The sequence below is a fragment of the Aphelocoma coerulescens genome, chromosome 2 (assembly GCF_041296385.1).
Source record: "Aphelocoma coerulescens isolate FSJ_1873_10779 chromosome 2, UR_Acoe_1.0, whole genome shotgun sequence".
Lineage (NCBI taxonomy): Eukaryota > Metazoa > Chordata > Aves > Passeriformes > Corvidae > Aphelocoma > Aphelocoma coerulescens.
Genome location: NC_091015.1, coordinates 3,246,152 through 3,272,410, shown reverse-complemented (window position 1 = coordinate 3,272,410; position 26,259 = coordinate 3,246,152). Strand labels below are relative to the sequence as shown.

The window sequence follows — 26,259 nt, the reverse complement described above, 5'->3', positions numbered from 1 at the left end:
GAGTCACCTTGGGATCCCATTTTTGTTGCCAGCAGGAAACAAACACTGACACTGCAAGTCTCTCTCTCTTTGTTTTCACCCTGGTAACTTAAGCCATAAATACTGATCAAAACCGAGTGTCCAAAACATTAACTGGCTGTGAGAGAGGTGTTTCCTGCTGCTCCTCAGCAGCACAGCATTGAGACAGCCCTAAAAGCAGAGATAAGGTGCCCTTCAGTAGGCAGAGAGTCATGAAAGTAGGAACTCTGCTAGATCACCTAATAAAAGTGGATTTGTATCATTCTCTGTGGTATAAACCCAGACTGAAGGATCACGGTGGATAATAACTTCAGAGGGGGAAAATTTGGATTTTTCTATTGTGTGGAAAATTCGGTTTCAATATCTTCTGCCATGCTTCAGGAATATGCTAATATATCTCACCTTTTTTTTTTTCTTCCTTGTTTTTTCACTTTTTTCTCTTTGTATTGTTTTGGTTTTTTGTTTTGTTTTAGGGGTTTTTTTTTTGTTTGTTTTCTTTTTGTTTGTTTTCTTTTCTTTTTCAGTTTGGTTTGGTTTGGTTGCTTAAGTTTTGGGGTTTTTTTTCCCCATGGAGGAGGTTGCATCACCTTTTAAAACTCCAAGTAAATTTTTCCTTACCCCTAAACTGGATTACTTGAAGGACACCTCATGGGGCCTCCAAAAGAGTTGGAGAGGGACTTTTGACAAGGGCATATAGTGATAGAACAAAGGGGAATGCTTTAAAACTGACAGAGGGCAGGTTTAGATAAGATATGAGGGAGAAATTCTTCCCTGTGATGGTGGGGAGGCCCTGGCACAGGGTGCCCAGAGAAGCTGTGGCTGCCCCATCTTTTCCTTTCTGATCCCTTTAGCTGGGCTCCACGCTGGTGCTCTGACACCCCATTCACTCTGCTCCCTTATTTTCTTCAGGAAAATGTACTTTATTCCCCTCCTTGAGTTCTTACAGCAAAATAGTGATGAAACCTTCCAGAAACAAGAAGGAGAAAGAAAGGTTTGCTGAGAAAACAACTCTAAGTACAGCCTTTTGTGCAAAGATTTGATTTTTTTGGGAACTCACTGGGGTTTTTTAGTAGTGAGGGAATTTTTTTTTTCATCCACTTTAGCACAATACCCAACCCAATGTCTCTGAGCACTGAAAGAAGGAGGAAAATTGAGAATAAGCTTGAGCACTCCCAATTACCACTGCTGTAACAAGCTGTTTGCCTCCGTTCTCCAGTGCTCTCCCCATTCCCGGAGCCCCTTTGGGGAATATTGGAGTAAGATCTGCAGCACGAGGCACTCACTGGAGCTGCCTGCAGGGAAAAGAGAAAGGGAAGAGCGTGTGTGATAGTTGAGGGCAAATAGCTTTAATTTAATTAGCAGATTAATTAAAGCTTCCTCCCCTGGGCAGGGTATGTGCGTGTGCGCGGAGAAAGTTTTTCTGCAGCCTCCTGTAGCTGCTCATCAACGCGTCCCTGCTCCGAGTGTGACTCAGATGGGGCTCCCACTGAACTCCCTGGGAGCCTCTAGAAAACAAATTTCCTGTCGGGGACCTTTTCTCTTCAGGGTTTTGTTTAAATGGAATGAAGTATAAATGGGCAAATAGTAACAAGTAGCGACAAGAGCTGGCTTTGCAAAGGAATGTGGCATCCAGCGGCACGACAGCTGCAGAGCTCCTGGAAGCTTCTCTGTTTCCCGATGTCCCCGTGGTGAGAGAGGCCTGATGTTAGCACAGATTCCCTCAGAGAACCTCCCCAAGAGTTCTATGCAGTGTGATGAACCACGCAAGAATTTTTGGGAGCCTTGACTCTGCACACTTTGCATGAGTCCTGAGGAAAGCAGAGAAGGCTGACAGTGTCCTGGGCTGAATTAACAACAAAGGCAGAGATAAAAGGAAATGTTTATTCCCTTCTACTCAGAACTTGATGGATCACTTATAAAATCACAGAATCATGGAATGGTTTGGGTTGGAAGGGACCTTAGAGATCATCCTGTTCCAGCCATGCCATGGGCAGGGACACCTTCCGCTGTCCCAGGCTGCTCCAAGCCCTGGCCTTGGACACTGCCAGGGATCCAGGGGCAGCCACAGTTTCTCTGGGCACTCTGTCCCAGGGCCTCCCCACCCTCACAAAAGACAATTTCTTCCTAATATCTAATCTAAAATCTACTACTTCTGGAATATTGCACCCAGTTTTAGGCCCCTCAGTATATAAAATATGTCAGCCAACAACAGCAAGTTCAAAGGAGGGATACTGAGATGGCCTGTGTGGAGAGGATGAGGAAATTTGGCTTTTTTTTACTGGTGGAAGGAGAGAAAATTTGGGGGCAACCTTGTAGCAGCCTCATGGTATCTATGAGGAGACCAAGAGGAGGAAAGAGCCAGGGTTGTCGTCATGATCTGTGGCAGGAAAATGAACTCTGTGTGTAACCTGAAACAAGGGAGGGTCATACTGGAGAGAATCCTTTTCACCCTGAGGAGAGGTAAACATTGGAGTAAGCTCCACCGAGGTTGTGCAGTCCTCATTCTCAGAGCTTTCCAAAACCTGGGTGGAAAAAGCCCTGAGAAGCTTTACCAATCCTGTTTCTGACCCTGCTCCCAGTGGAAGGTTGAGCTGGAGTCTTTTGGAGGTCCCTTCCAACCTGAATTACCCTGTCCATCCAGGATGATTCTCCCTGGAAGACACCTGTGATGGATAGTTGCCATCATTCAGAGAAAGCCACCAGAGACAGGGATGTCTGGTTGAAGGCAAAGAGTAATAGGGACTGAAGCTTTAAACATAAAATCTGTAGACCAGGAAAAGAAGGTTAAAGCTTTAGGTTATCTTTTACATCCTATTGATTTTGGGTTGCTCTGGCAGCTGATGAGTTCCACGGTTGCTTTAAACAGGGCACATTCCTGTATTGCCAGCGCTGCCTCAGGAGTGAAAAAGGTGTGCCTTTCCTGAAAATCCTCTGGAGAAAATAGGAGAGGAGAACATGCCTCTGTGTTGCTGTTGCTGACAGAAAATACAGCTGTAAAAATGATGGTCCGGGACCTTCTTAAGGATCATCTGGACCCCCCTGTTCAGAGTTTATATGGGAATTTCAGGCTTCAGAGTAACCAGTCATTTTGCCAAGGCAGAATATTGATCTAACAGAGAAAATCTGGGAGCTGGGAAAGCAGGATCATGGTCACCTACAGGTTTACCGCTCTGGATCAGCAGTGCCTCAGATTCTACGAACCACGTGTGCCAGATTGCTCAGAAATTGAAGTGTTTCTGTTTCAGCTCCCTCATTTCAGGTGTTCAGCTGAATCTGAACATCTCATCCCAGATTTATGTCAATATAAATCCTCATTTCTCAGCTGGGCATGATGTGTCACAAAACAGGAATCCCACCCTTCAACTTCCTCTCCAGTGATTTTTATTAATTGATCAATCTGAACTTCTGTGTTAAATCTGAAATGGTTACCTGAGGTTGGAGCAGTCTGACTACAGAGGAAAAAATACTCATTATTTATCCTCCTTTGTCAATCACAAATTCCAGCAATTTACATATGCATGACTTGCCTGTAACCCCCCTATCCAGGAAATCTCTTGCTGTCACAGAGACTTGGCCAAACCGTGGATCCCCACTGGGCTATTCTCTTTGCCAACAGCTCTGCCATGTCCCAGCCTGTGTCAGGAGCTGGGAAGTGTCCTTGGAAGCGATTGTCAGTGATATTTGCAAGCCCTGGACCCCTGATCTCCTGCAGTGAGGCCATGCAACCCAATTTTGCTCTCAAAGTGGTGAGAATCTTCCCATAAAGTTTTGTAAGGGCGTAGACCCCAATTTCTTAAATTCCCTTTCCTTTGAACAATTTGAAAAATAAGTGGGGATTGCCATGCTGGCAGGAGATTATCAGCTTTTCTACCCTATGTTGGCCTCTGAGGAATGAAGGAAGAATCCAACCTGTGCTACTGGGAGTTGTACTTCAGAATTATATCTTTGGAGAAGAAATTGTCAGGAATTGCTGGAGAAAGCCATTTTTATGAAATAAAATCGGCAATCAGAAGGGCTGTTAAACTCTTATCTCAAGCACATTATGTCTAGCAGGATTTTTAATCACTTTTCCAGTGAGTGGTTCATCCTTGCCAGTACAAGGCTTTGAGAAGCATCACCTGCTATTAGAGATAGGGATCAGTTGGTTTGATCCAAGATGATACTTCCCGTGGAAGTCCTCAGCTCTCCTGGGAATGCTTCACAATGCTCAAAGAGGGGATTTACAACTGGGGAACCTTCAAGAAAGACAGAGAGAGACTGTTTATGAGAGCCTATGGTGACAGGACAAAGGGACATGGCTTTAAACTGGAAGAGAGTAGGTTCAGATTGGATATTGGGAAGAAATTCTTACCATGAGGGTGGGGAGGCCCTGGCACAGGGTATCCAGAGAAGCTGTGGCTGCCCCTGGATCCCTGGAAGTGTCCAAGGCCAGGCTGGACAGGGCTTGGAGCAGCCTGGGATAGTGGAAGGTGTCCCTGCCCATGGCAGGAAAATTGAAAAAAATTACCTCTAAGGTCCCTCCCAATCCAAGCCATCCCATAATTCTATGATAGTACAAAAAGACAGTTCAGGCAAACTCAAAACCAGGTTTACCCCATGTTGTGTAACACATCTTTTGTCCAGCATTCACTTCAGAAGGCATCCACTGCGAGAAGGGAACTGTTGAATGTGCTACTGCTGTTTTTTCATCTGCAGTGGGATGTGCCTCTCTCCAGGAGCCATCAGTGTTAGAAGGTGCCCATATCTTAAATTCACAGCAGCCACTCTGAAAGGGATCGATGCCTTTTCTTGGCAGCGGGTTCTGCTGGTGGGTTGTTTTTTTTTTCCCTGCTTAAACCATGCAAAAACAATTTGCTTAAACCATGGTGTCGAGACTCTGCTGCAGATTGCACCATTGTGGCTGGGTTTGAATGAGTTCCAATGGCTTCACCCTCTCACTCAGTGAGAAGTTTGAAATCACAGAGGTTTGGGTGCCATTTACACAGGAAGACAAAAAACGCAGCCAAGTGACAAACCTCAGACCTTTCTGGGGACAGCAACTGGTTGGACTGCCAGGCTGGTGTTGTGGGGCCCAGCAATGATGCAAATCAGTTCTGGAAAAAAATCCAGACAATCAGAGCTCCTTCCCAAACCCCTCTATTTTTAACACAACATTTTGCAATCTTGGCCCTGGTGTGACCAGCTGAATCATTGCTTGGTGAGAACGGGGATTCAATCTAACGGTGTTGTTTCCATGACAAAGTGAGCTGCTTTTGGCAATGCTCACAGAACAATTTATCATTTCTGAAGCTAACTTTTCAATACTGGAAGTCATAACAGAATTAGTAAAATGTGTGTAATTCAGCTTGAAGTGAGTGATCTCATGTACCTTGCAGATTAAACTCCTCTCTTGCATTATTTTAGAAACAACACTTAGGCAAAAGTTGAATCACACCCTAATTCATCTTTGTGTTGATGTAAAGCCATGTCCATGAAGGATTTAATGAAGATTTGCTGTCGTTGTTGTTGTTGATTCTTACCTGTCCTTCTTTACCTCTCTCATTGTCACAGGGCCTGATATGGCATATCCTGAATGGAGTGGAAATGTTCCCATTCCTTAAAAAAAAAAAAAAAAATTAAAAGTCAGGACTTCAGCAATGCAATACAAAAATGCAGAAGAGGAAAGAACAGCCAGGGGTACTGAATTACCATATTGGGTCTGGTCTTTATAGAAATGCCAAGTGAATTCCCAGCTCACCATCATGTCATTACTAGGACTTCAAAGCAGATTTTCTCATCCTGGAGTTTCTCAGGAATACTGGTGACATCTCACTTCTGCAGATCCAATGAGCTGACTCGTGCAGGGAAATCAAGTTTTATAGCAGTTGTGATACTCTTACTGAGAATAAAATGGGCAAAAAGGTATTTTTTGAATAACTGAATGTAGTCAAGGACAGTTCAGGTTTTGTGGCTGGACTGTTCTGCACTGTTGGTATATATATATAATTATATAGACCAAATTTATATTATATAAATATATGAAAAATATAATTATATAGACCAAATTTATTGTAAATATATAAGTTGCAATATAAAAATCTGATATTAATTTTACCATAATGCCAAGGGAACAGCAAAGAGTTAAGTGCTGGAAATTACACACAGCACACAGCAGTTTATATTTGTGCTGGCCACCTTAATAAAAGCCAAGGAAGGAAAATGAAAGCTCTGAATTTGTTGTACATCTACAATGTCCTGCCAACTTCTTGTGTTCTCTCAGAACTAAACAGATATTGACCCTTTTGCTGTCTTTGTATCTAAATGAATATACACCTTTTCTAAACTGATGCGAGTCAAAATCTTTCACTTCATTGAGAGTAATAAATGTTTCAAAAACCTGTGAATTTCATGCACTGTCGACTTGGATTCTTGGTTTTTCTCGTGTGTGTCAAAACACACTTTAACTGCACACATCATTGATCTCTTCTGGGAAACTGAAACCAGACTGTCTCTGCTGAACACAGGAAATTGCAAATGTCCTGGGGGCAAAAGAAATGGGATCAGGAGGCCGTGGAGTTCAAGCTTACACTGCCACTTGGGCCTGACTTGGCAGGCTAAAGGCTCTACCACTCCATGGTTAATGGAGAAACATCAAAGCCGTGGATCCTTTCAGGAAAATGTGATAACATTAAAGCCTCTCTGCATTCAACAGACAAACTTTTTGTTATTAACAATCCAAGCCTTTTTGATTTTCCCAGATACGGAATTGCTTGTTAGGATGGATGACAGGCAGCTCATGTTCTCTCCTCTGACACTGAGGTTGATGCTTCCTCCCTTCCTTTGCTTTCTGTTTCAGTTTCCATGCTCCCCAAAATTATTTTTGTAAAATCTGTTGATGAAGTGCTACGAAATGGCACAGAGTTGGTTATGGGAAGTCACATCAGAATAATCTGGCAGCATTGAAAGCTTGAGCAAAGCTGCAGGGACAGGTGAAGCACGTGGCTCTGGTGCTCTCTCTGTCCCCACCTGAGCCTCCTAAGCCAGACTTACTGAGATACGGTTGACTAAATTTAATCAGTTTAGTCAGAGACATCTGACTAGATGTGCCAGTCTGCAAGGAGAACAGTAAAGTCTGAGCTTTTAACCTTTGGCTTGCTTTATAATCAATCAAGTCCTGGCTTTGATACAGATCTAGCAAAGAAGATACCAAAAAAAAAGTAAGGATAAATCACACTCTTTTGTCTTTTCACTGTGGATTGAATCTAAACCTGCTTGTCAAATGTCTCTGAGGACATGGCCATAGGGATTCTTAGTATTCTAGAACAGAATCACAGAATGGTTTGGGTTGGAAGGGACCTCATCAGTTCCACCCCCTGCCCTGGGCAGGGACACCTTCCACTATCCCAGGCTGCTCCAATCCCCATCCAGCCTGGCCCTGGACACTTCCTTCCAGGGATCCAGGGGCAGCCTGGAATAACCTGTGCTAGTGTCTCCCTAACCTCCATCATTTGATGGACTCTGGATAAATATCTGCATCTGTGTGTAGCATTTAACATCCACAGTCTCAAGCTGAAGCGTTCTGTAAGTTCTGCAAGTTAACAATAAGTGTGGGAAGAAATATTTCCTTTTGTTCAGTCACATCCTGCTTGCATAGACAATGAATTATTATTATTAGCAGTAGTAATAGTAATAATAATAACAATATTATTACTAAATAACAGCTTTTCCAACTGGTACCTGGTGAGCTGTACAGAAGCTGCCACATTTGTGTATTGGGACAAACCCTGGCCACTCCTTTCAGACCTGGGCAACTGTGGAGAGTGAACCTGCACTAGCAGCAGAACTCTGGGTTTCTTTGCTATTTCCCTTTTATCTTTTAAAAATATATTGTAAGAATTTGAATGTCAGCCAATGCAATTTTCTCTGTCTTTGGGGAGGCTTAAGGGATGATGTAGCAAAAGCCCTTATGTTCTTGGGAGATCCTAGAGATCTGTGACAGTTTATCTTTTCCAGGCACTTGGGAGCCCTTAAAACAGAACCATGTTTGTTTTGAAGACAAACAAATCTAATGTGGTTGTGCCTGGTGTGTCCCTTGGGGGAAAATAGCTGAAATTTATTACTGGGATCTTGGAGATGATGAAACTGTGCAGCATTATGAGTTCCTACAAATGGTGAGGAAAGCTTTCCAGGAGAGTTCATCAGGAAACCCCCTCTGTCCCTGAAATAGGGGTGGTGGCTTTTTGCAAAGCTGGAAGTGTGCAGATGGTTCAGAGCATCATCACACAAACAAAAGCACAACACAAGCACCATCAAACCGGATTATTACAGACTCACTGAATGGTGTGGGTTAGAAAGGACCTTAAAGAGAAATCTCATTCCAGACTCCTGCCATGGGACACCTTCCACTATCCCAGGCTGCTCCAAGCCCCTCCAGCCTGGCCTTGGACACTGCCAGGGATCCAGGGGCAGCCACAGCTTCTCTGGGCACCCTGTGCCAGGGCTTCCCCACCCTCACAGGGAGGAATTTCTTCCTGGGTCTTGATCTAAATCTCCCCTCTTTTATTTTAAAACCGTTCCTCCTTGTCCTGTCACTGCCTGTGTAAAAATTTCTCTCCCCCTTTTTTATAAGCCACTTTAGCTGCTGAAAGGATTTCACATGCCTTGGGATTTGCTCTCAGGGTGTGTTGAGTGCATGATGGCATTTTGGTGCATCCCTGATCCCAGCTGTTCACTCCATTCCCTGGGAAGTGAGGGAAGAAAAGCTGAAGTGTGCAGATGGGGCGCCAAAACAACCCAGAGTAGCTTAAATTTGGGTATTTCTTTCCCTATTTCCTTGTCCCTACTTAGCAGATAAGGGGAAACGGGTCACACTCCATTTCCTCTGTGGTTTTCCATTGTCAAGAGTGCAGGAAATGGGATGGGAAATAAGAAATAACTAAATTGCTCCAGTGAACCAGCAGGACCTTGCCCACCTTCAGCCAGGGCACTGATTTTCGTGGTGTTTTTCACTGAGTGGGGTTTGAACCTCAGCTGTGCCCCTGTAAAGTGATCTTATGAAACCTGAGGTTTTATTCTCCTTGAATTGATATTCCCTGGCCCCTGGCTGCTATAGGAATGAAATCCTGGATTGATTTCCAGAAATGGTCACATTGTTATTTTGTTGCTGCTTTGGGATTGCCTGGATTGTGTTGGCTGCAGAGTTCCTCTCATAAACGAAATTTTTATTCCCTTCTCTTTTCCCCCCTTTACTTTTTTCTTGTAGTGGGGTGTATTAGAGAGTTAAAGGTAGAAAAATAGAAAAAGAGAAGGAAAATATTTGGATCAAGCCAGCCTGGTTTAATTGGCATTGTATTCTTTTTGGCAAAAGAATTTGCTGTGAATTCTCTGGGAGTAAATAAAGTTAACATTGAGGAATGAACAAGGTGAAAGAATAAGAGAAACAGCTTTTAATTTGGTTTGGATTCCAGAGAGATTTTAATGAATTGTGTGAAGACTCACAAGAAACAGGTGGAGGATCAAACCAAGCCTAAATTGATTCCTGATTCCTCTTTAAATTATTTCTCTATTTAAAGATACCCTTGTTTCAGCTTTTTATGAAGAAGGAATTAAATAAAAAAAACCAAACATGTTATAAATCACATTTTGACAGGAGGAACAATATAAAACCCCCAAATAATTTATGAGAATTTAAATTACTTCATTTTACCTTAGACCTGCTAGAAGAAGAAGAAAAAAGAAGAGTAAAAGTGAAGGAAAGAAAATAAAGTTTGTTACAGTTTTTGTTCAACTTTTAATGATATTTTTCTTTCTTCTTCCTTCTTTTTTTTTTTCTTGTAATGGAACCTTAAATCTTCCTGATGCTTCCTGATAACCTCACCATTAATTTTTTAAATGTTTTTGGTTTTTTTGTAACTGCAACTATTTTAATTTTGTAACTGGGTGTTTTTTTTTTTTTTCCCATTTCCCCCCATATTTCAGGTTTCAGCAACCCATTCCAACTGCATCATTAAAAAGGAGCAAGAGACTTGTCTGGAGAAGATCCGGAGGGCGACGGCCCTGAACCCTCTCAATGACTCTTCTCCAGGTGAGTTTCAGTTCATGCACATTGAGCTGACAATTCAAAGTGTTTTTCACCATTTCCTGTGGTGCCTGGAGGGGTTTTCAGCAGTGTCGAAGCAAACACTTCATGGTAAGAGGAGCATCACTGCTGCTGAATGAGCTCGGGGAAATGTTGAAAGGACAAAAATTCAATCAATGGGGGTGCACAAGAACCATTCCTGGTTGTTATCAGAGGTCAGGAATTTGTTTCTTTAGGTAATGCAGTTACAAAATGTCTACAAAACCTAAAAAAAAAAAAAAAAAAAAAAAAAAGGGAAGAAAGAAAATTAAAAAGAAAAGACACCTGGATGATTTTTTCCTGGATGACAGCAGCTTTGGGGACAGGATGTGACACAAAGGGCTGCTCTGGAGCAGCTCCTTTTCCCTCCTCATCTCAGTAATAATTTGTGCATCTCTCCCATGATCTGAAGCCCTTTACAGGGATTAACATTGGGATCTCTGTAATCTTGATGAAGGATACTTGTGCTATTGCTGAGATAAGAAACTGAGGCAGCGAGTGAAGAAATTTATAGTTTAATATCCTGTCTTATTTCCTCCTGACTGCAGCAGCAGCTGCCTGTGGCCAGCACCAAGGAGAGAAGGGCAAAGAATGGCAAAGGAACTAATTGGAAATCAGGGTCCATTTACTGAGTCCTGTGCAAACTGCTTCTGCTGTGACTGGAATTGATAAAACCGCAGAGAAAAGCCGATAAAACACATTGTGTGTGATGAAGGAGGGGAGATTTGCCTCCCCTTTTTCTTGCAGCACATTTTAGTGCAGAAGTAAAGGAGGGCAGAGCGTCGATATCTGTGTTACCAGTGTCCTCTAAAGCAAACCGTTCTGCATTTTAGCTGCTGGGAGTGTTTCCATCAGAGGGGAGTGTTCCCATCAGGGTCCTGCTGTTCATCTCATGCATAAATTCATTTCCATTCTGCTGCTCAGCTCTGGGCCGACACACTGTGTGCTGTGGTGGAAGTGAGAAAAGCTCAGTGCACTTCAGGCAGTTCATTTCACCCCCAGGGATGTGGTTTTGAGATCCTCTTTGTGCTTTACAGAAGAGCTTCCCAGTTTTTCCCTGGTCCAGAAGTGGAGCAAGGAAAAAAGGGAAAAAAAGCCTGTTTCTCATCCCCTACCCCCAGAATGATGCCAGGAGCTGATCATGAGCCCTACTTCTTATGCAATGGCTATTGTTTGGATTCAGGAATTCGTAGAACTCCCCAGGTGAATAGAGACCATTTCACCAGCCAGTTTGTTCTTTATCACCCAAATCCAGAATAACCCTGACAGCTGGGGACTATTCACACTGAACTCCTCCCCCTGCCTGTTCCAAATTGAAAGGACACAACTCAGAGACAGAGGAAGCCCAGAGCCATTGGAAAGGCTTTTGAATCTCAATGTGATTAAATTGTATCACCCACTCAGGCAGGAAGGGACTGGATCCTTTCAGGCTCTCACTCTGAGCAGAACCCAGCTGCTCCCTGTTCTGCTCCCCCAGTATTTGCAGGCTGAGTCGCTGGGAAGATTTTCCCAGGCTCGCTGAGCATCTTTGAGTTTTTCCCCACATCCTGTGGCAACCACTTCCATACTTTATGTGGCTTTGAGTAAAGAAACCATATCCCCTCCAAGAGATTAATCTTCCAGTGAAGGATTCTGGTGTATTTCTTGTTTGAAAGCCCTTTCATTCCATAGATCCTGCTTACTGTCCTTTTCCTCTAAGTTTTAAATATTTTAATTTTTTTTCCTTAATTTTTGTAGATATGTTTTAAATTTGTTTCATTTCACCTCTGGGACTACAACATTTCACTCTAAACTCTTTAAATCCTGACTTCAAAGCTCACTTTTCATTATATGATGCTTACTTCAAGCCAGATCCTGCCACCCTCCCTCCCAACAAAGCTTTATCTCCTTAGTTAAAGGATGGGATATCAACAAAACTCTATCACCTCCTTACTGGTTAAATTTTTGCGAGATGTTTCACCACAAAACTCCCTGAAGATGCAGTAACTTTCCAGAAGTTATGCAGTCATAAGTGCCGGGTGTTGATTCCTCTTGCATTTCTCGTGCTGCACACAAACTGTTTCTTATTTGGGGAAAATGAATATTGCTGAACGTATTTTTGTTTGTTCAGCACTAAGACTTACTAATGATGGCAGGTAGTGGAGAAATGTTACCAGCTTGTTTCTTTCAAAGAAAGAGAAAGATGGGAAATAACTCCTTTGCTTGTCAGAAACAGCTGAAAGAGGGAAGAAATCCCTCCTGACTGGTGAATAGAATTCTGTTTTTTCACAATTACCTCTTCCCCTCTTTGACTATTCCTGCATGGAAGTTCCCACAGAACAATTCAGTATACACATTTTTTGAGAATTTATTTCTCCTCACTGTGGCTGCAAGGTATGAAATGGGATTGTGAGCTTTTAGGAAGTCTGTAGGGGCTTGTGAACTGTTTCTGTAGGGGCGAGTGACTGTGATGTGAAAGAAAAATCCCCCTTTTGTGGCAGGTGACACAAAGAGGGTCACGTACAGAACTTGGATCTGGGACATGAACAGTCTCTGTGTTCTATATTTCTACAGGACTAAGAACAAGAATATAAAATGTTAGAGTTCATGAGTCCTTCTCCAAGGTGTCCACATGGCACAAAAACAATAATGGCAATACTATTTAATATTATAAATAGCTAATTATATTTATTTATTATCTCTGCTGTTGTTTAGAGGCCTTGTTTTCTGCACTGATAATTCTCTGCATGGGAAGCCCTGTCCTTGGGGGGAAAAGTAGGAAGAACAACTTATGGGTTCCTCCATTTGGCAGGAGCTCAGCTCTGCTGCCTTGGCTTTACCCCCTTGCTGTGTTTGGTGAACACAAACATTGACCAAATGGGGTTTCTGATGTTTCCCCCTTTCTCTCCCACTCTGCCTCTCATGCCCAGATGTTCTGCTCATTATTTCTTTATTCTTCACAGCACTGTTTTCTCTCCTTCTGCTGCTGTGCCATGCCTTTAATGCTTCAGAGGCAATGATTGCCTTGAGATTTTCTGTTTGGTTTCTTTTTTCCATTAGTTTCATGATGGATTCTTCCTCTTAAATGCTTTAAATTCTTTAGGAAACTTTCTATGAGAAGAAATAGGGGGCATGTGCTGACCCTATGTGTCCGTCCCCATTCAGTCATCACTTACAGCCTGAATGAAAAAGAGAATTTGAAGGAAATGAAATCTCAGCAGGACCCAGAATCTGACTCCTTTGCTCTGGAGAAGGAATTAAACTGATAAAGCAGAGTAATGAAAGCCAAAGGCAGACAAGAAAGGAAGGAGAGCAGTGATTACTTCATACTCAACTTCCCCAGGCAGTGGAGCCGGGCTATTTCTTACATCAATGTTTCCAATCTCCTCTGTTTGAGTTTTCATCCCTCTCTTCCTGTGGAGCTGCCCCAGTTTGTGCTGGACCCTCTTCTAGCTCTCACCAACCCTCCAGGTGTTTTCTGCCAGATCAGAATTGATGAATCTCACTGCTGATCCACCCTTTTTTATTTCTGTTTCTCCCATCCAGACTCTTCTGACCTGTTCCCAACCCTGGGGCTAGGAAAGACTGACAAAGGAGTTACTCAGATATTAATGACAGTTTCCTGGCTTATGTGCATTTAGCAGAGGATTTATCTAATTAAATGTTGATACCTGCAAGTGCATCTGCACTACAAATGAGCAAGTCACCTTCCTCAGTTTGTAGCTCTGGATGTCTACCAAGTAGAGCCTGAGACAAACATTTATTCTCTCCTCAATGTAGATTAGATGATGTCTACTTTTTTCCCTCTGGACACATATGGAATTAAGGGTGACCATCCCAGCTCTAAATAATCACATTTAAGTGTCTACGTTTGATCAGACAAATCCCACCTTTAGCTTCTGGCTCTGATATATTGAGTAGGTCCTGCTGGAGGTCTGGATTACCCCCCAAAAAATCTGAATTGTGATGGAAAGAACCCTGCTGATGAAATGGAGAACACCTCCAGCTGTAGATTGGCAAGAAAGAGTTTTCCCAGCCTGTCCCTGTCTTGCTTTCCACTTTTGGAATGGGGTATTCCATACCTGTCCCTTGAACGTGGCTCTCTCTCAAATGGTGGGAGAGTTCCTTGAGTGATCTGCAGATTTGTGCCTAAAATTTAATGCTCAAAGTGCTTAAAATGCACTAGCCTGGAATGAGCCAAGGTGTGACAAAAGTGAGCTCAGCAGGAGAATTTGAATAGAAGTGATGAGGCCTCATTGGTGATGATGTGGTTCGTGACTCCCTGTCAAATCAATCTTTAACTTGCAGCCCTCGTTTTGCAGCCCCACTCCTGTCCTTCCTCTGAAAGATGTTGAGAGGAAGCGACATTCCCAGGCATGTCAAGGAATTGAAAGGAAGTGATGATTCCTACAGGGAATCACATCTAATCCTTGTTAAAAGTTACCCTGTAAATCAACAGGAAAGAAGCTGATAAGGGCACCACGGGGGTAGGAGATGGCAATCAGAAGGTAGTGTGGTGATGCAGGGAGAGATTTTGAATTATGTTTCCATCACACAAAGATGATGGAGCAGGTTTGTTTTTTTCAGTTTCACATTTTTTATTGAGTGTCTCATCAGCTTCTTGTTCTCTCAGAGCCTTTGAATTATCTGCTGTTATTTCTCCTGGCACCACTGGGAAGACATTACTTCACTGTGTCTCCCTTATTGAAGCAGCTGTGCCCAAGAACAACAGGACCAGGATTGAATCCAAGCTAATGAATTCCTGGAGTTGGAAGGGTATAGATAAGAAAATGTCTCTACACCTGAAAGTTTCCTCTGTGGCTCCTTTTTAAGCAGGATACAGACCTAGATAGCTTTGATCTGCTTGGATACATCTCCCTTTGGTCAAAGATGCTTTTCTTTGCACTGATGGATTTATCCATGTGACACTGCATAAAGTGTCTTCTGCTAAATTCATATTAGAGATGGGAGGAACAAGAAAGAATTTTGAGGGAGAAGCCAGGGACATGTGATGACAGACACAGGGTCTGTGCTTATTTCAGGCATCCATTCTGTAGAGTCTTTATCTGAACAAATCTCCTGTGCACCCCTGGGGACCCAAGCTGTGATCGAGCTTTGCTTTTTCTCAGGCAAATGCAAGAAAAACTGCTTCACTGATCTCTGTTTTCCAAGCATTGATTCGTTCTTCAGCTCATTGCTGAATTTCTCTGACTTTATCATCATGCTTTTTAGATGTTTTTGGGAAAGGGGGAATGGTTTTAAGTGAAAGGGGGTAGCTTTAGATTAGGTACTGGGAAGAAATTCTGCCCTGTGAGGGTGGGCAGGCCCTGGCACAGGGTGCCCAGAGAAGCTGTGGCTGCCCCATCCCTGGAAGTGTCCAAGGCCAAGTTGGATGGAGCTTGGGGCATCCTGGGATAGTGAAGGGTGTCCCTGCCCATGGCAGAGGGTTGGAATTAGATGAACTTTAAGGTCCCTTCCAACCTAAACCATTCTGTGATTCTCTAAGTTTGGTCATGTGATAGAGTGAAAAAATTCATGTCACCTCAAAATGGACTCATAAAATAGAGAGACCTTTATCAGTGATAGATATTGAAACTGAGTTTATAGTCAAGAGGTCAAAATCAGAACTCACTGACACAAATACTTACAGAACTTCAATTTGCCCTATTTCTGCTTCCACCTCCTGCTGAGAAGGTTGTGTGACAAATGCCCATTTTTCTCCCTTGCCTATTAACACAACATTGTGGAGGTCTGAAGTTGGGTTGAATGAATTCTGTTGGTAATAATGACCAAAATCTTCACACTCCAGGCATAAACCAAGCTTCCAGCTCCATAAAGAATCTTTTCCTCCAATGCAGCAGCTGAAGCTAAAATGTTGATGCTGACCTACTGTGAATTCAGTCACATCAGTGAGGCTGAAAGCCTGGAAGTGCATTGCCATTGGAAAAGTTCAGGATCAGCTTTGGCAGGGGAAAGAAAGGGTGTTGTGTCACAGCCAAACTGCCCTGGAATCATTTAAGGAAAGATTTTTTGCTAGACCCGGCTGCAGGCAGGACAAACCTCCAGTGGGTGAACCAGCAGCACATTTCTTGGAAAAGCCTTTAGGATGTTTCCTTCTCATCCCTCTTTAATACAAAGCCAAGCTATATTCACCTAGATGCTCTTCCTGGGGAGGCAGACAGTACAACAGTAATTTTTCTGGTGAGGAATTCCTGGAAAGAGAGATTCAAATGCCATCCACATTGCACCCTAGACACAATACTGATGGGAGATGAGCAGGGATATTCCTTTGGTGTTGTAACTCCCAGCTGAGATCGTGGTGCTAGGAGCAGAAATAGAGTTTTTGTGATCCTACAGCTTTTGCTTCCAGGCCCAGCTGGATTGCCACTAGACTGGAAATCTCTGGACCATTTTTCATCAGGGAGCACAGTGTGGTTGCAATCTCGTGTGTTTCAATTTCGAGAAAATCATTCCTTAATGTACTGTCCCCTTGTCTTCAGTGCCATGTGCTATCCATGGGATGGTGCTGAGCCATGGCAAAGGGGTGTGTAGGGCCATGTGGAGTGTGTAGGGCCATGTGGAGTGTGTAGGGCCATGTGGAGTGTGTAGGGCCATATGGAGAGTGTAGGGCTATGCAGTGTGTAGGGCCATGTGGAGTGTGTAGGGCCATATGGAGTGTGTAGGGCTATGGAGTGCGTAGGGCCATATGGAGTGTATAGGGCCATATGGAGTGTGTAGGACCATGGAGTATGTAGGGCTATGGAGTGTGTAGGGCCATGTGGAGTGTGTAGGGCCATATGGAGTGTGTAGGGCTATGGAGTGCGTAGGGCCATATGGAGAGTGTATAGGGCCATATGGAGTGTGTAGGACCATGGAGTATGTAGGGCTATGGAGTGTGTAGGGCCATATGGAGAGTGTAGGGCCATGTGGAGAGTGTAGGGCCAAAAGGAGAGTGTAGGGCCACGGAGTGTGTAGGGCTATATGGAGTGTGTAGGGCCATATGGAGAGTGTAGGGCCATATGGAGTGTGTAGGGCCATGTGGAGAGTGTAGGGCCATGGACTGTGTAGGGCCATATGGAGAGTGTAGGGCCATATGGAGTGTGTAGGGCCATGTGGAGAGTGTAGGGCCATGTGGAGTGTGTAGGGCCATGTGGAGTGTGTAGGGCCATGGAGTGTGTAGGGCCATATGGAGAGTGTAGGGCCATGTGGAGAGTGTAGGGCCATGGAGTGTGTAGGGCCATATGGAGTGTGTAGGGCCATGTGGAGAGTGTAGGGCCATGTGGAGTGTATAGGGCCATATGGAGAGTGTAGGGCCATATGGAGTGTGTAGGGCCATGTGGAGTGTGTAGGGCCATGGAGTGTGTAGGGCCATGTGCAGTGTGTAGGGCCATGTGGAGTGTGTAGGGCCATGGAGTGTGTAGGGCCATATGGAGAGTGTAGGGCCATATGGAGTGTGTAGGGCCATGGAGTGTGTAGGGCCATGTGGAGTGTGTACGGCTATATGGAGAGTGTAGGGCCATGTGGAGTGTGTAGGGCCATATGGAGAGTGTAGGGCCATATGGAGTGTGTAGGGCCATATGGAGAGTGTAGGGCCATGGAGTGTGTAGGGCCATGTGGAGAGTGTAGGGCCATGTGGAGTGTGTAGGGCCATGGAGTGTGTAGGGCCATGTGGAGTGTGTAGGGCCATGGAGTGTGTAGGGCCATGGAGTGTGTAGGGCCATGTGGAGTGTGTAGGGCCATGTGGAGTGTATAGGGCCATATGGAGTGTGTAGGGCCATATGGAGTGTGTAGGGCCATGTGGAGTGTGTAGGGCCATATGGAGAGTGTAGGGCCATATGGAGAGTGTAGGGCTATGCAGTGTGTAGGGCCATGTGGAGTGTGTAGGGCCATATGGAGAGTGTAGGGCCATATGGAGTGTATAGGGCCATATGGAGTGTGTAGGGCCATATGGAGAGTGTAGGGCCATGTGGAGTGTGTAGGGCCATATGGAGAGTGTAGGGCCATATGGAGAGTGTAGGGCCATGTGGAGAGTGTAGGGCCACAGGTGCATCCTGCATCACCTGGGCACAGCTCTGCCATGGATTTCCCACATAGGACAGATATGGATTCTTCAGTCTCTGCCAGAAGAATCTTAACCTCAAGCCTTACAAGTTCTTATTCACCACTTCATCTCCAGGAACAGAAGTTGTCTTTCTGGATGTTAGTGAGTAACACCTCAGTTCTCTGACCTAAACGAAGTCTGAACCCTTTAGAGCCGTGGCTCCTTCCTTAGAGCTATTCCTTTCCAGCTCCTCTGGGTTCCTGACATTTGTGGATAAATTGTTCTCTGGAACAGCCTTTTTCTCTCTCCCCTGACTCAGGAGGGAGCCCAGGGGACGAGTTAAGCCCTGTGGACTCTCTAAGCTGGTTAAAGCTTAGGTGAGGTGATCATCAGCCCGGGGATGGTCAGGGAAGGTGACTCAGAGAAAAAGATGTAAAAATTGCTGTAATGGGGCAGAAATTTCTATTATGTCCTTGAGCAGCAGGAACACACTGTGGTGGTTTAAACAAGGACTGCCACCTTTGCAAGCCCTGCTGATAAATCTGAGTTTAATCATCTTCTCAGCATTTGCTGGACTTCCATTCAGAAAAGAAGGGAAGGAAAAGTACTGGAATTTAATACCTCCAGCTCTGAAAACACCATTAGCTGTGAAACACATGTATGAGCCACTATTCCCATCCCATAGTATATTCATGTGATAATTCCCACCTGGTTCTCTCAAAGCCATTACTTTTGTCATCTCCAGAATTGCCAGGAAGTCCTTCTATAATGGGCAAGGAACATAAGTTAAAAGAAAATGAAATGTGAATTAGAATTTGCCCAGGCAGCTGGGTACAATAATGACTCGGATGAGTTTCTGGGAACTAGATTGAATAAAAGTTTAGTCATTGAAAAATGCGGGTTAAGGTTACATTTTAAAATAATTGAGGCTGAAAAACAGCAGCCATTAACAAATTTGGGAAATGAAAATATATGGCCATTTCATATTGTTCTGTTCAACAGAACATTGTTTCAGAAGTATTGGTACTTAAACTGGATTAGGGATAAAAGCAAAGAAATGATAAAATTCAAGATAAAAAGCTAAAAATGAAATTTCCTCTCTGCCTGTCCAACTCTCTGTTTTCTTGTCAGACAAAATGAAGGAAAAACTCTGACTTAACTGAAAAGAATGGGATTTTTGTGAGTGTGTGTTTAAAAATAAAATATCCATTATTTACACAGTTCCACCTGTGAGTTCCTTGTTTCTATGGTGACATCCAGTTCATTAAATCCTCTCTTTTCTTTGGTCCAGACTTAAATATTATGAAGAAGACCACTCTAACCATCTAGTTCATGGCGTACATGGTGATCTAGAGCAAAGGGGGCAGTTCCTTTCCAGTATATGCAGAGATTATTAAAGTGTGAGGGTTTGCCCCACACATTGTTTACTTTCAGGGGATTTTTGTTTGTGTTTTGTTTATTTTTGCTTGGTTGGTTGGTTGGTTTGGGGTTTTTAATGAACATTTTCAAATACACAGCGTAGTAGATGCAACCTGGTGTAAAGTGTTCCTACCCATGGTGGGGGTGACTGATATGATCTCTAAGGTCCCTTCCAACACAAACCAAGCAAAATGATTTTAGATGCCTTTGCAATTGGTTTTACCTGTGGGGCAGAGGTACAATTCTAATTCACGTTGCCCCAGGCAGTTGTGAGCTGCACATGTAGTTGCAGTCACGTTCTACCAGGCCACTGCAGTTAAAAAACGAATGATGAGAAGCAGCAGAACTTACTCAATTAATGAGTGATGGTTTCATCTGTCAGTATCAGCAGAGTCGTGAGCAGCTGGAAGCTGTGACAACACTCACTCATCCAGTTTTTTAGCATCTGTACTACCATAGCTAAAAAAAAACTCCCAAAAAAGCTGTTAAGGAGTCATCTGAATTATAAGTGAGCGATAATTGATAAGTGGCATGTGATGGTCAGCTCCTTTTAAACCAGTGCTCCATCCCAGCAGGCAGCAGCTGCACTCTTCTGGAGTGCTGAAACAAAAAAAGTGTTTCCTTGCATGGAGCTTGTGTTTTCATAAAGGTCCTGCAAACGTGTTACGCTTCTGTAAAAATGAGTCAGGTGTCAGACAACTGGATCTTTCTTTAAAAGGGAATTCAGTGAAAATGCTCTTTTGTTCCTATTCCCATGGCGCATTCTGTGGCTGGCTGCTGGATGTTTTGACAAAGCAAGGCTTTCTTGCTGCTTCAGACTGTTTGTGTCCCTGAGAAAACATAGCAGTGAGAGAGAGAGCTCGATCCTTGCTGGAGGCAATGGCACAGTTGACTGGTTTCTAGGATCTTTATGTCCAGTGATGAAACATGGAGAAAGCAGCACTGATGGACTTTGGATTTCTCCTCACTGGCAATGGTTACATTTCAGAGAAACCCTGGATGAACCCTAGACTTTGCCTGTAAATTGCTTTCTAGTGTCCAATAAGCTCCTGAAGCAAGAGAAATAGGAAATTACACTGGAGATTTTTAGGACCAGGTGCAGGTGTATTCCTTAGGGTATCAAGACATTCTGTCACGGGGCCTAGAGAAGAATCATGTCTACCCAGATTGGAAACTCAATCCCCTGAAGCATCTCAGGTTGCAGTAAAACCTTACCTTTGTTAAAACAAATTAAATCCTCTGAGTCAAAATACCTGACATTGCTTCCTAAAAGCCCCATGTCTGGTCTAAGTCAGTCACCCTGGCTCCCTGAATAACCAGTGATGGAAAACAGAAGATCAGTGCAGATCATTGCCCAGAGACACCTTCATTTTATCCCTGGAATTACTTTCAAAGCTTCAGTAAATACATTGACTTCATGGACTGGAGTGGAAGGTGAGACACTGAAGATGTAGTTGAAGATGTCTCTGACCATTGCAGCAGATTTGATCTCTATGATCTTTCAAGGCCCCTTCCAACCCAACCATTCCATGATTCTAGGAACCTCAGTGAAAAGAGATAGGCATTTCCAGAGAATCAGTGATGTTTCCTAAGAAAATCCACCAAAAAATAAAAAAAATTGAGGAAGTTTTGTTTGCTGGAGGATGTTAACCAAGATATGAAAAAATGCATTGGTTGTAGACACAAAGAAAAAAACCACATTCCTTAAGTGAATAATTCTGAGCATTTGTTTGTAACAGAGAAACCACAGGATTACTGCACACCACATCCAGGAAATTTGGTTGTTTTAGTCAAATTACCCAAAGGCAAGGAGAGGACAGTACAGCAACAATTTATGATCCCTGCTTGAGCTTATAAAAGCCTAAAAGGATGTAAAAGATAGTGGTACGTGTTAATACAGACTAAATACAGATTTTGATCCTTTCCTTAATTCTTCAGCTTTGAGTTTCTGCAGCTGAAGAATTAATTAAATATGGCCAGTGAATATAAGAGGATCTACCAACACAGACTGAAATTAGGACTCTGGGTGGTGTTAAGGGCACGTTTATCCCCCCTGGTGTGATGGGAAATCTGCAATATTTGCCCATTCCTGCTGTGCCCTGCAATAACTCTGCATTTGTAATGATGTTCCCCATTGCTGGTGACAATGACAATCAGGATCCTCCTTCCTTCTGGCTTTGTGTTGGGCAGGAGCCCAAGAAGGAGCAGAGGCTCCAGTGTGTGACACTGGTTTGTCAACAGCTGGCAGGGCCAGCACTTGGACTCGGTGATCCTTGTGGGTCCCTTCCAACTCAGGATTTTCTGTGATTCTGTGAGTTTTCCTCACTGAACTTGAGGTTTCTGTGCCTTAGGTGTTTTCAGCTTGGCTGTTGTCCCAAAGCTGCCTTCCCAGTCAAAGGAAAAAAGCTGGATTTTTGAGGGAATGATTCACGAGACGCATTTCAAACATCTGCTTTCCAATGAGAGACGCTGTTCTCCAGGATTGCCTGTTCCTGTCTATTCCCACAAAAACTTTGAGGACCATTCAAATGTAGATGTTGGCAGTGGTCGGTTAAATCCCACTCTGGAGAGCAAATTTGCCAGGTGCAGCTTCCTTTGTTCACGGGAAGGTTGCCTGTACTTAAGACAACTGATGGGAGAACAATAAATGTGATGGGAGCAAGAAAGGGTTGGAAGAAATTCCGGTGGCTTTCTGTTGATAACTTTGATTGGAAGACTTTTCTGTACCCACTTAAGAATCACCTTTTCACCAGCACTTGGGTTTCTGGAGGAACATTCTGACATTTTATTTAAAATCACTCCTTTTGCTGTTTGCCTGTATTGTAGGATCACTTGGAAGATTCTAGCCGTGAACAAAATTGTATTAGACACTAGACTCAAGAAAGTCTTCTTGGCCTCTTCTTAGCATGAAATGTTTTGTTTTTTTTTTTTCTTATGACATTTCTGATATTCTCACAGAGGTGGCCAATGCTTAAAACTGCCCAACTGCACAATTTCATTTCTTGTTGCAGCCTCTTCTGTGCTTCATCCACTACTTCTTAATATACCTCACAAACTTAAGCCCAGATCTTCATTACAGGGAACTGCCTACTCAATAATACATGCAGCTGAATAAGTGTAATAATTTGGACTCCTGACAGGCTTTGCATATTGATTTTTCCTCAGCAAAATAAAACTGAAGCACAGTAAGTTAAATCATCTTCAGATGGACAAGCACGTTATGGGGCTACAACAAGTTTTTAACTGCTCTGTCTGCTAAGTGGTAGAAAAGTCTCTGTATTTACTTAGCAAGGCAAAAACAAGATAATTCAGCCCTATTTACCCTCAAAAGCAGCAGCACAAAGTCACTTACATTGATATATTCCATGCCCACAGCAGGGGAATTGAAATTAAATGGTCTTTAAGGTCCTTTCCAACCCAAACCATTCCATGTAACACCTTAAATATCAGCTCCCTGAGCCCTTACTGAGCTTTAGTTTTTTCCACAAAGTTCTTGGCCTTTTCCACCACTGGAAGAACAAGGCAGGAGGAACTGCAGCTCCAATCTTCATTGTATTTTTTTTTAGTTTCCGTGCAAGGGGGGAATGAGGGTGGGGAAGGGAAATCCTTGGCTTTGCCCATGAGCTGCTATCCATCACTGCTGGCTCAGACTGGACATGGTCGTTTGCTGCTGGAAAAAGGGAGGGAATGAAAAATGTGCAATTCCTTCCCCAAATTCCTCACAAGAAAAAGAGGGATCAGGAAAGTACAAAGGGAGAATTCTCTCGTGCAACTTTTTTGACCCTTTGTAACAGAAAAGAAAAAAGAACTCATGTTTTGGTTTGGGGATCATAAAGCTTAATATGTGGCAATGGTTCCTTGCAGAGAGGAGAATTTTGCATTCTGTGCTAGAAAACCAATTAACTTGGCCTGTGCTGTTTTGCTTCCCAGCTTGAGATTTCATTTTTTAATACAAGTTCCACCACAGAAACAAGTTATTCTTTGGTGCAGGAATTCTTTAGCAATGCCACTCGTGAGTTTAAAGGTGAAGTTAATCTCCCTTTAGCTGGCTGAAGGAAGAGTATTTGCTTAAAGTGGACGTGTAGGCTCTTCTATGAAAAAAGAAAAATCAAATAAAAAAGAGGAAAAAAGTTGATTTGACCAGCCTATCTTTTATAACTATTTTAAGATAATATATTAATTTAAGACACTTCAGAAGTAAGGTAGAAGACCTTCTGCCCTGTTGATGTGTCATCTGTTTTTCCTTCATTTCCTATCGACAGGAATGTTGAACCTTGGAGTCCATTTTTTTCCCAGTATAACCATTATTCCTGCAAAACAGTTGGAAAGGAATAGAATTTAGAAAACTTGCCAACAAGATTTCAAATCGATCTGTTCAAATAAATGTTCTTTCCTTCTCTTTGCCTTCCTGAATTTTGCTCCCGGATGCCATGAAGACTCACAATTTTGACAGCTCAATGAATGTATAATGTCTCATAAATTATTTACAGACAAATCAAAGTAATTACCTGTCTCTTGCACAACATTGTAAACATGGAGTTTAGAGGCATTTTTGGTTCTAACTTGAATATTTTTGAGCCTCAAGCCATGTGGAAATACCCCAAAACTCTCGCTTCCCAGCTAATAAAATATTTATAGCTACGACCAGCTTGCTTTTTTAAAAGGATTTTTGACGAGACACACCTTTAAAATTTTGATGCTTCTTTAAGCACATTTTTTACCAAAATAAGAGCAGCCAATCGCCAGCTGGCAGTGGAAGGGTTCTGCTGTCAGCACCAAGAACAGGTGGAATTCTGCTGCTCTCAATCCCATCTCAACTCCCACTGAATCCAACAGGCATTTTTGGCATGTTTTTCAGTGAAGAGAACTGTACTGGGCTCTGTATTTAGGGAAAAAATGCCCCCCTTGGGGAACAATTGCATCACTGGATGTTAGACATCTAAATTATTGGCTAAATTAGCTGGCGAGTCTCCCAAGACTCCTTGTAGAGTTGATAGATACAGAGATTTACATCCAGTTTGCATATTAAAAAACCTAAATTAAGGTGCCTTAATATGCAAGCTGAGTCCCACTGAAGGCACATCCATAATCTCAGAGAGCTGAGCTGCCTATTTCACTTCCCAGCCCTGGAATTCCTCTTTTTTTTCAGTGTTCATAGACATTCTTTTATTTTTCTGATTGGTGTTTTTGTTGTTGGGTCGTTCTGTTTTTTTTGTTTAGTTTTTTGTTTGGTGGGTTGGGGTTTTTTGGTTTTGTTTTTTGGGTTGTTTTTTTTTTGTTGTTGTTGTTGTTTTAGTTTTTGGGTTTTGGTGCATTTTGTTTGGTTTGGTTTTTTGTGGGTTTTTTTATTGGTTTATTGGTTTTTATTGGGAACCTTACCCAAATAGTTGGACATGGGTTAAACAGCATCATTTTCACCCTTCAGGAGCAGCTAGTTGAGCCTTGTGGACAAGCACCTGCAGATGCTTTTCTTATTGATCCTTTTCCTTGCCTTTCTGATTACCCTAAAAGCCATTTCAGACTTCCATGGCAGCTTCCACTTTTGGTAATCAGGCCATACATCTCCTGCTCCCCCAGCTGCTGGCATCGATTGGTTTGTGTCCTTCTGCAGAAAGACAAATTGAAGGGAGCAGAGTGAAACAACACAAGTACAAATCACAACCCAAACAAAAGGCAAGGCTGGAAGGATCCATCACTGAGTGACCTGGCTGAAGAAATTGCTGGATGCAGAAGTCAGTGCACAAGGAAATGCTTTAGAGAAGAAAAAACAATTATTAGAGTGTGTAATGAGTATGCCCAAGCCATATGCCAAGAGCAAAGGCAAACAGAAATAATGAACACAAGCAATTAATAAAATGTGCTGAAGGATTGTTGGGCATATTTTAAGAATTTACCTCATCCTTATTCCCAAGACAGGAAAGGACTTGAGTCTGCTCCAGGTTTTTGGCCGTAAAAAATAATGATTAATGTAATTCCACCCCTTCTCTGCTAACCTGCAAACTGCCCGAACCAGCACCCACTGTTACCATAACTGAATAATCCTGGACAGAATTAAATGGAGTGCTCCCAGTCAGCAGGGCTATTCCATAACTGTCTTCATGCAGGACACACCAGAATCGCTGATTTGTTTCCCATTATTCCACTGGATTGAGAGTTCATAAAGAGATTTTCCAGTGGTGTGGTTACAGCAGCTGAGCATTCCTGCTCACATGAATAAGATTTCTCACTTGGGTTATAAACTGAGTGGGTTTTTTGTGCTTCCTAATTTTTCTTCTACCTGCATCTCAAACAGACTGTGGACTATCTGCAGATATCTGTAAATATAAACCTATACTCTATACCTGCATAAATGCACACCTTCAGCTATAAAAACTTACATCTAACTGGGGTTTACATCAGGATTTAATTTTAAATCTGCTAAATAACATCTGTTCATTCGTAGAATATCAGGAAGGAATTTATCATTGTCTTATTATTATTGTCTGACACTGATGTTATTGCTATCCCTGCAAGTCAGAATTTCTCAAGTGACTGAAACATGAAGAAGTTTCTGGGTCTTTAGAACTCAAGCACACAGAATTGTGCCCTGTAATACTTTTCTTTTTTCATGTTTTTTCCAGCTAATAAAAATGTCACAGACAATGAGAACTCCCCAAATTCCTTTTAGATATTTTAGTTATGGTTTATTTTGCCTGGGTGCAAAGAA

General features: G+C 42.9%; 1 protein-coding gene across 5 annotated transcripts in view; it reads left to right on the top strand.

Annotated features, from left to right (window-relative positions):
* Window positions 1–26,259, top strand: part of LOC138106162 (pituitary adenylate cyclase-activating polypeptide type I receptor) — a 142,596-nt gene that overhangs the window by 50,743 nt on the left and 65,594 nt on the right. For all 5 annotated transcript variants that reach the window (XM_069006289.1, XM_069006291.1, XM_069006292.1 and 2 more), the window contains one exon: window positions 9,976–10,081. In XM_069006289.1, the coding sequence (XP_068862390.1) occupies window positions 9,976–10,081 (106 nt within the window). The remainder of the gene's footprint in view (window positions 1–9,975; window positions 10,082–26,259) is intronic.